The sequence below is a fragment of the Carcharhinus amblyrhynchos genome, chromosome 2, assembly GCF_965287045.1.
Source record: "Carcharhinus amblyrhynchos chromosome 2, sCarAmb.v2.hapA, whole genome shotgun sequence".
Classification (NCBI taxonomy): domain Eukaryota; kingdom Metazoa; phylum Chordata; class Chondrichthyes; order Carcharhiniformes; family Carcharhinidae; genus Carcharhinus; species Carcharhinus amblyrhynchos.
The window spans coordinates 32,716,151-32,726,487 of record NC_137325.1 but is presented as its reverse complement, the minus strand read 5'-3'; the positions used below and the strand labels follow the sequence as shown (position 1 = coordinate 32,726,487).

Genomic DNA, 10,337 nt, shown 5'->3' with positions numbered 1-10,337 from the left:
TGGTCGCTACGAGAGGACACAGATTTAAGGTGCGGGGAGGGAGGTTCAGAAGTGATGTTAGGGGTAAGTTTTTCACTCAGAGGGTGGTGAGTGAATGGAATCGGCTGCCGTCAGTGGTGGTGGAGGCGAACTCGCTGGGGTCTTTTAAAAGACTTCTGGATGAGTATATGGGGTTTAATGAGATTGAGGGTTATAGATAGGTCTGTAGGTTGGTAGGTGATGTGGTCGGCGCAACTTGTGGGCCGAAGGGCCTGTTTGTGCTGTAGTGTTCTATGTTCTATGTTCTATGTTCTTTCATGCTGATTAGGAGAAATGAACACTCAGGTTTCCCACAATAGACATCCAACTTGGACAGTCAAGCTGAGCTTTCTTGACACATATGGTTTCAAATAAGGATGCAGATGATGTGCTCCAGCTATCATTCCTTTCAAATACCATATCCATCACCTTCCCCATCTTGGGATTATCTCTGGTATGTCTCTGAATGCGAGAAGCTGCCACAGGCAAATGACCTACCAGCAAAAGACAAAGAATATTAGCAAACCTAGCTGATGGCTTCTGCCCAATAGGTAAAGAAAGGTAAGCATGATAATGCATTAGTATTAGCATGGCACTCTGATTGATGTTACATTATAAAGTATGAATATGCAGATAAGATCTGTGACTTTCTCTGCATTTGACTAGCAACTAATGATGGTATTCCTTTTGCAGCCCAAAAATAGAAGAGTTGATGATCAGTCAATGTGAAATGATGGTCATATAAATAATGATGAAACATTTGTATGTCAAAAATTATACCCAATGCTAATTTTTCTAACTGAGCATATTATATTCATCATGACTCAGGAGTTTGTGAAGCAAAAGCTACTGGTTATTCTTCTCCCGAAGGCATAATATGTGAGACTTCTGCCGCTACTCCATAAGATGAAGGATCACAAGCAAGTAGTAATGGTAGCTTCAGATTAAAATGAATTAACACTTCAGTCTTCTGCAAAGCATCTTTGACATCCCTGTATGCTTTTACACATTCTGTTGTCCAGTCCATGACTGTTTCACACATAGATACATTATTAAAGCCATTGCATAAATTTATTAAGTTAGGAACAAATTTGCGATAATAATTTACTAACCCTAGAAAAGGATCTCAAAAGCATCATTTGTTGTACGTGGTTCTTCTAAAAGTGTCCTTTTTTTTGGTGCTTTATGTAGGCCTTTGTTATTAAGAATGCGACCCAAATACTGGACTGTTATCTAAAAAAAAATCACACTTCTCTTTCTGCATACATAAACCACGTGCTTGAAGATGTTCCAATGTTGCTTCTAAATTATTCTAGTGCTCTTATTCACTGGACCCTGTACTAAGAACATTGCACACCAGAGAGACCACTTAAAATCTGATGCATCGATCCTTGGAATAGGGCTGGTGCAAATGTCATTCCAAAGGCAATCTTTTATAATGAAAAAGGCTGTAGGTTATGAGTAACAATAGTAAACAATGTTTTACATGTAGTGGCTACATTCACCTGCAGATATGCTTGTGAAAGATCAATTTTGCTGAATTTCTGCCCACCTGATAACCCAGCAAACAAATCTTAAATTAAAGGAAGTGGACATTGATCAGCATACAACACTGGTTGTTTTAAAATCACCACAAATACGAACTGAACTATCTAGTTTCATGACAGGTACAATGGGGGTAGCCCAGTCACTCATTATAATGCGAGTGTTAACAAGTTGCATAAGTTCTTTTTTGACCTTGGGACGAATTGCATATGGCACCGCTCTTGCTGTGAGACTTTTTGGTTGGCTAGTAGGCTTAATCTTGAGTTTCACTTGAACTCCCTTCATTGAGCCAAGTGCCTCTTTGAATATACTCATGTATTTAATAGAGAAGGTGCTGTGTCTGTTTTGGCATTGAGCAAACTGTTGGTAGCACTCTTGTTATGCTTTGTCTTCTCCAATCATGATCTCCCAAATAGAGGTGGAAAATGACCATGGACCGCATGGAGAGCCATCTCCACCGTCTGTCGACTCAACTCTGTGTTGACTACAATGTAGCCTTTTATGCATGCCCTTAAATTACATCAGCTGGTTTTAAAGGAAGATACTTCAGCTTTTGTTGATATCTAATCTCAGGAATTAAAGATACAGTAGCATCAGTATTAGCCTTCAATCTAACTTTGGCATCAATGTGATTTACTTGGTATGGATAAGACATTTGGTTGGAACTCTTCATCATATTTCTGGACATTTTCTTCCTCAGTCATAATTATTTTCTTCCATGTTGTTAATTCAGTGGATTCAGCGGAGGCCTTTCCGCACTCAACACAACAGGAGCAGATGAAACTGCTTGACTTAGGAACTTTGTGAATGCAACTTGTTCTTTATCTTGAATGTACTCAATTTTCTTCTGAATATTCTTCTCAGGCGAGGCTGGTCTAACCCAATAAGTTCTTGCAATGTGAATCATTTTGCCACAATTCTTGCATTAACTATCTTTGCTCCAGCAGTTACTCACTGAATGGCCCATTTGGCGCATCTGTGACATGCTTGTTACTGTTTTGATTTCTTCAAGGATTTTTGTTAAGTCATCGCAAGTTTTGGTTCCTGCCTTTGCTGGATGAACCAAGTTCTGGAGCAATTTGTAGATTTTACTTCCTACTGTACTGAAAGAAACTGGTACGACAATATGATTGCAATTTCATTCACTTGTCGAAAGTACTGAAAATGCTCTTTATAGGAACTCCATGATTCATTTTCTTCATAGATTGTTGTGGGAAAGCACCACTCAGAGTCAGACTTAAAGATTCAACATGCAGTTTATTGAACAAAGCTTTGTGAGAAGCACTTACGACTCCACGCTGCTTGCAGGCACCTTCTCGATTTGGAGTTGCAGCTACTCATTTTTTATTCCCTTTAATCATAGAGACATCAGCGGTTATCTCATCACTAGCTTTGGGTGATTACATGCATTAGCCAATTATGCCCCCCAATCACCTTCCTTCAAAAACAACCGTTAACAAAACTTATTGTTTCGGTTCCACTTTTTCTTAAGCCAAGCTGACCATCTGGACCTCAAAGTCTGTTTTTTTTTTGTCTGTTCCATAGTTTTTTTGTACACTAACCACAACATAAGTGCTGGGTGCAGCTAGTCCTGTGGTCATGTACACGTTAGTGTTCAAAGGTCACAGTCTTAATTTTACTTCAACATTGTCACAGTCCAGAAGGGAATTGCAGCTTTAAAAAGTATATGGATACAAACAACAAAAACACTTGATTAGTTTATTTATTACAGTTATGAGCAGGCTTACATCAACACTACAATGAAGTTACTGTGAAAATCCCCTCATTGCCATACTCTGGCACCTGTTCAGGTATACAGAGGGAGAATTTAATATGGTCAATGCACCTAACCACCTCATCGTTTGGCTTGTGGGTGGAAACCCACGCACTCACGAGGAGAACGTGCAGACAACGTACAGACCGTGAACTAAGCTGAGAATCGAACCTGGGCCACTGTTGCTGTGATGGAGAAATTGGATTATAAGGAGCGATTGTGTAAATGGGGGTGAAAAACAAGAGGTGGAATTATTTCTGTTTTAAGATTGAAAAAGGACAGGATAACATAGATGATACCGCGGATGTTGGAAATCCAAAATAAAAACTGGAAATACTGATGAAAAGTCACAGATCTGAAATATGGATTTTACGTCCTTACTCCTCCCGAAATCCTGCCCGAGGTCAACTGACCTTTCCATGTACTATGTTCTGTTCCGATTTCCGTGGCAGGTGGGGCAGTACAGCTGTAGCCATTAACTCTGCTTTTCTCCTCCACAGATCCTGCCTGACCCTGTTCATTACTTCCAACTTTTTCTGCTTAATTTACAAAGTACACGATAACAAGCCCAGAACTGTTGAACCAGATAGGTAAATTCTAAATTGAGCTGCAAAAAAACTCCCAATATTTTAGAGATCAGTTTCCCTAGGGTTAGTATTGATTCATTCAAACGCAAGTGAGAAAGATTTATTTCAGATAGGATACACATCAGTATGTGAATAATTTGACATGCAAAAAGTGTGGCGTGCTAAGGAGAGAAAGTTTGTTTACTTGGTTCGACCCGCAAGAACAAAACAAAAGACAAAAAGCACCCCTGGATCTGTTGCCGTTTTCTTCCAGTTATTATCGTGCTGGATTAATTAGAGGGGGGCGATTAATTACGATAATTAGTTAACTCCATTATCTTCCAATCATGTGGCTACGAGGAAGGGAACAAAAGAGACTCTTCCACGAACAAATACACGTTACTTTTGGCCGCTCCCAATTTGAGTTTGTGTTTATGCTGTGGTCACTTTGTTTCCAAATCTAAATTCAGTCTATAAAACATTCTGCTGCTACTACTTACTCCTAAATCACATCAGCCATAACAACCAGCTTATTTCATTCCGTCACCAAAGTTACCAGCTCCGCACACAAACAACGTCTTGACTTATTGAACAGTATTTTTTTAAGCTACCATTTCCCCTTATATAAGATCATCACCTGTTCAGGGAATAAAATTCGTAGGCTGATACTTGGATTGCGTGGGTTTTGTCTGAATGTGTGAAATTAACTATCCAAGGTCTGATTTCCTAAATAGAAACCAATGTTTCTTAAAATTTGCTCCTGAACATATGAATCCATCACTTATGCACACACATCGTGGTGATCCCACTTCCCTCGTCTGCTTGTAAGAGAGGATAAAATAGCTTTGGAAGTAGCCGGGGGGAGGGTTAAATGTTAGTTACAGCGGAGAGTTCCAGGGTGGAAAGTGTTAAAAGTCTTTGAAGTGCAGAGCACTGTCGACATCCTCTCTGTGGGCTGGGAGGCACTCCGCCTGGTGTGGTTCACTGAAGCTTCCCCAGCCCAGCTCCGTCCAGATGAAAGGACAGAAGCACAGGGGGGACTCCTTCGACATCCTGGGTCTATTGGGCAGCAGCTGAGAGGGGGGGGAAAAGAGGGAAGAGGGGAGATCTTTTATTTGGAGGAATGGAGGCGAGGCAGAGGATTCAGCTTGGGTTCCTCACGCTGCTGCTGTTCGTGGCGGTGAGCTGCTACTGGTTTTATCGGGTTCAGCCAGCTGGGAGCTGGGGTAAACTGAAGAACCTTGGCAGGTCACTCCGGCGGAGAGAGGCAGCCGGCTGGGAGGCTGCCTGCGACTCCTACTTCCAGGGGAAGAAGGTGTTCCTGTGGAAACGGGAGCCGCCGGCAGCTGCCCTCCAGCCGGGGGGCTCGGGGTACTGCAGCGGACTGCGGGAGCTGCTTCACTCTGCCCAGAGCCCGCTCACCGCCGAGGAGAAGAGCTTCCCGCTGGCCTTCATCATCACCGTGCACAAGGAGTTCGACACCCTCGAGAGCCTCTTCAGGGCCATTTACCGACCGCACAACCTCTACTGCATCCATGTGGACGAGAAGTCGCCGGGCCACTTCCACACCCAACTCCAGCGGCTGCAGAGCTGCTTCGGCAACGTCTTCCTCGCCTCCAGGATGGAGCCCATCATCTATGGCGGGATCTCCCGCCTGCAGGCGGACATCAGCTGCCTGACCGACCTCATCAAACTCAGGACCAGCTGGAAATACGTCCTCAACCTGTGCGGCCAGGACTACCCGCTCAGAACCAACCTGGAAATCATCCGTCACCTCAAAACCTTCAAAGGCAAGAACATCACCCCCGGCGTCCTGCCCCCCGAACATGCCAAAAGCCGCACCAAGTTCGTCTACAGGGAGGTCTTGTCCTCCGAGAAGACCTATGTGGTCAGGACTAAGCAGCAGAAGTCGCCCCCTCCCCACAACCTGACCATTTATTTTGGCTCGGCTTACTATGCCCTGACCATCGATTTCGTCGAATTTATTCTGACAGACCAGAGAGCTTTGGATTTGTTAGACTGGTCTAAAGACACATACAGTCCAGACGAACACTACTGGGTAACACTCAACAGGATACCAGGTAGGTGCAACATCAGCGTGAGGTGGGGGTATGGACAGGGTGGATAGAAGCCTAACAATGCGGAAGAAGGTAATTTAACCCGTCGAGCCCGTACCAACAACAATCCTACCCAGGTCCTATCCCTGTAGTCCCCCTGACACTAATTGGCAATGGCAAATTGACCATTAACCTAACCCACACATCATTGGACTGTGGGAAGAAACTGGAGTACCCGGAGGAAACCCATGCAGACGTGGGGAGAACGTGCAAACTCCACACGATCACCCGAGGCTGGAATCGAACCCTGGTCCCTGGCGCTATGAGGCAGTAATGCTAACTACTGTGCTGCCCTGGGAGCAGCTGTGCTCCTTAGTTGTAGGGTCAGTCACCAGGGGACACAAGCTCAAGGTGAGAGGCAAAAGGCTTGGGGAATGTGAGGCAAAATCTCTGGATAGCACCTGCACATCATGACATTCCAGGCTGTGGGCCAAGTGTAAGCAAATGGCAGGAATTCAGGGCTGGAATTTTACCCCTTGCCCACCCCAGATTGGGGCAGGCAAGGCTCACAATGGAATTCACTGTTGGTCTTGGGTGGGATTTTACGAGCCTCACCCAAGTGAAGTTGTAAAATTCCGACCAGCTGTTTCTTGAGTCTGCACTGGCATACAATGAGTCAAAGGGCCTCTTCTGCATCTTGTGATTCCCATCAAGAATGGCACTGTGCCTTAGGTCCCAGCTTTCATATTGTTTGGGATAAAAACAGAAAAACTCCACGGTTCTGGCAGCATCTGTAGGGAGAGAAAGTTAACGTTTTGACTCCATGTGACTTCTTCAGAGCTGAAGAGAGAGAAATGTGATAAATTAAATGGTGGGAGGGTGGGTGCAGAATAGAAAGTTGGGGGTACGTAAGAGCTAAGAAGCAACTGACAAAGATGTCGTGAACATGGTAGTATTAATGATTAAAGAGTTACTGATAGTGGTGTACAAGTAAAATATCAGATTGTGTTAATAGGAGAACAAAAGTCAGTGGTCAGTAAAAGCAAAACTGAAGAACAAGTGTTACACAGCAACAGATCTAAGATAACTCGCTCCCTCATAGGTTCAGTTACACACTGTTCAAGGAAACTATCCCGACAGCATTCCAAGTACTCTTCCTCAAGCTCACTGCGTCCGACTTGAGTCAACCAATCAATATGCAGGTTAAAATCCCCCATAGTTATCGCCGTTCCATTTCTGCACGCATCAATTATTTGCTTGTTTATAGCCCCCCCCCCCACCTCAAAGTTATTATTTGGGGGCCTATAGACCACACCCACCAGCAACTTTCTCCCCTGACTGTTCCTTATCTCTACCCACAACGATTCTACGTTTTGCTCTTTGGACCCTATAAACTTCTCTTACTGAGTTCGATAAGGTGCTTCACAAAAGGTTGCTGCAGAAGGTTAGGGTACACGGAGTTGGGAGTAAAGTGTTAGTGTGGATTGAGGATTGGTTATCTAATAGGAAGCAGAGAGTTGGAATGAATGGGTGCTTTTCTGGTTGGCAGTTGGTGACTAGTGGAGTGCTGCAGGGGATCGGTGCTGGGGCCTCAGCTGTTTACCATTTACATAGACGATCTGGAGGAGGGGGCTGAGTGTAGGGTGACAAAATTTGCTGATGACACGAAGATGAGTGGAAAAGCGAATTGCGTGCAGGGCGCGGAAAGTCTGCAGAGAGATCTGGATAGGCTGAGTGAGTGGGCGAGGACCTGGCAGATGGAGTATAACGTTAGCAAATGTGATGTTATCCACTTTGGTAGAAATAATAGGAGGGATTATTATTTAAAGGGTGAAAAGCTGCAGCATGTTACAGTGCAGAGGGACCTGGGGTCCTTGTGCACAAATCGCAAAAACCCAGTCTGCAGGTGCAGCAGGTGATCAAGAAGGCGAATGGAATATTGGCCTTTATAACGAGGGGAATAGAAGATAAAAGCAAGGAGGTTTGTTGCAACTGTACAGGGCACTGGTGAGGCCGCAACTGGAGTACTGTGTGCAGTTTTGGTCCCCTCATTTGCAAAAGGATATATTGACCTTGGAGGGACTACAGAGAAGGTTCACCAGAGATGAGGGGGTTAGCTTTTGAGGAGAGATTGAATAGACTGGGTCTGTGCTCGTTAGAGTTTAGAAGGCTGAGGGGGGATCTTATAGAGACTTACAAGATAATGAAGGGGTTAGATAGGGTAGAGGTAGAGACATCCTTTCTGCTTAGAAAGCATAGCAGAACTAGAGGGCACAGCCTCAAAATAAGGATGGGGGGGCAGTTTAGAATGGAGGAACTTCTTCACTCAAAGGGTAGTGAATCTCTGGAATTCTCTGCCCATTGAAGTGGTGGAGGCTACCTCGTTGAATATATTTAAGTCACGAGTAGGTAGATTTCTGATAGCCAAGGGAATTAAGGGTTATGGGGAGAAAGTGGGAAAGTGGAACTGATTCACTTCAGATCAGCCGAGATCTTATTGAATGGCAGGGCAGGCTCGAGCGTCTAGATGGCCTACTTCTGCTCCTATTTCTTATGTTCTTATTTTCTTAAGTAAGTGTTGAGGAGGTTCCCTTATTTACATTAAGACAAACCAATCTTTTTGGCCAACCAAATGAACTAAATCAAATTGACAAGGGGATAAATTAAAATGGGCAGCGTTGGGACAAGCCAAGGAAACAATAAACAGAGGTCAAGATGGAGGGAAAAGTTCACAGTCTAAAGTTATTAAACTCAATGTTGAGTTCAGAAGGCTGTAACTTGCCTGATCAGAAAATGTGTTGTTCATCTAGTTTGCATTGGGCATCACTGGAACATCGAAGCAGGCCCATCTCGTGGGCATGAGAGCAAGATGCTGAGTTGAAATGGCAAGCAACAGGTGGTTGGGTCATGCTTGTGGACTGAGTGAAGGTATGTTGCAAAGCAGTCACCCAGTCTGTGTTTAGTCTTCCCAATATAGAAGAGACTGCAATGGGAGCAGTGAATATAGTAGACCATTGAAGGAGATGCAAGCTGTTTTGGCCCTTGAACAATGAGGAGGTAAAGGGGCAGGTATTGCACATTCTGGAACTGTATGAAAGGTTCTGTGGGAAGCTGCTTTGGCAATGTCTTCCTCACCTCCAGGATGGCTCCCATCATCTATGGCGGGATGTCTCACCTGCAGGTGGACATCAGCTGCCTGACTGACCTCTTCAAGCTCAGGATCAACTGGAAATATGTCCTCAACTTGTGTGGCCAGTATTGGGGTGATGGAGTGGACCAGAGTGTCAGGGAGGGAGCAGTCCCTGTGGTATGCTGACAGGAGGGTAAGCGGAAGATGTGTTCAGTGATGGCATCATGCTGGAGCTGGTGGACATGGAGGAGGATGTTTCTTCTATGCAGAGGCTGGTGGGTTGTAAAGTGAGTACATGAGGGAACTTGTCATGACTCTGTGAGGGAGGGGAAGTGGTGAGGGTGTGTTACAGCCTTTTGAACTCAACATTGAGTTCAACAACTTTAGACTGTGAACTTTCCTCTCCATCTTGACCCCTTTTTTTTGTTTCCTTGGTTTGTACCAATGCTAACACCATATTTTCCCCCCCCCCATAAGACCATTTGCCACTCTTTTTTCAGTTGTGCTTTGACTGATCACTGACCTTTGTTCTTCTGTTAGCACGTTCTGCTATCTTACCTTATGCCAATATTAGTACTTCTTTAGGCTTTAATGCTACCGTCAACACTCCCTTTGTTTTGTGTCCATGACAACATTGTTAATCTCTCCTTAGCTCTGACCTATCCCTGACCTTCTATTCTGCCCCATTCTCTTTCTAACTACATAATCCATCACATTTCTACCCCTCTTCAGTTCTGAAGGAAAGTCATATGGAGTTGAAACGTTAACTCAGCTCCTCTCTCTACTGATGTTGCCAGACTTGCTGAGTTTATCAAGCATTTTTTACACAGAGGGTGTTGGATGCCTGGAACTCGCTGCCGGGGGAAATAGTGGAAGTAGATACAATAGTGACTTTTAAGGGCATCTTGACAAATACATGAATAGATGGGAATGGAGGGATATGGTCCCTGGAAGGATATGGAATTTTAGGTCAATTGGGCAGCATGGTCATTGCAGACTTGGAGGGCCAAAGGGCCTGTGCTGTAATTTTCTTTGTTTTTCCTTTGTTCATTTCTGTTTTTTATTTCAGATTTCCAATATCTGCATAATTTTCCTTTTATTTAACATTTTTTGTGAAGTAGGTTAAAACTTAGGCCTGAATATCCGCAACTACTCAGATGCGTAGATCCAAGCCCCACTCCAGAGATTTGAGGACATAATGTAGTGACAGTGTACAGCACTGTCAAAGATCTCATTTTTTTTGGATG

General features: G+C 44.2%; 1 protein-coding gene across 1 annotated transcript in view; it reads left to right on the top strand.

Annotated features, from left to right (window-relative positions):
* The first annotated feature begins 4,887 nt into the window (after positions 1–4,887).
* LOC145353422 (N-acetyllactosaminide beta-1,6-N-acetylglucosaminyl-transferase-like) overlaps positions 4,888–10,337 on the top strand; it is a 45,167-nt gene continuing 39,717 nt past the window's right edge. Inside the window, exon 1 of the mRNA XM_080204179.1 lies at positions 4,888–5,984. Within this exon, the coding sequence (XP_080060305.1) occupies positions 5,027–5,984 (958 nt within the window). The 5' untranslated portion in view covers positions 4,888–5,026. The remainder of the gene's footprint in view (positions 5,985–10,337) is intronic.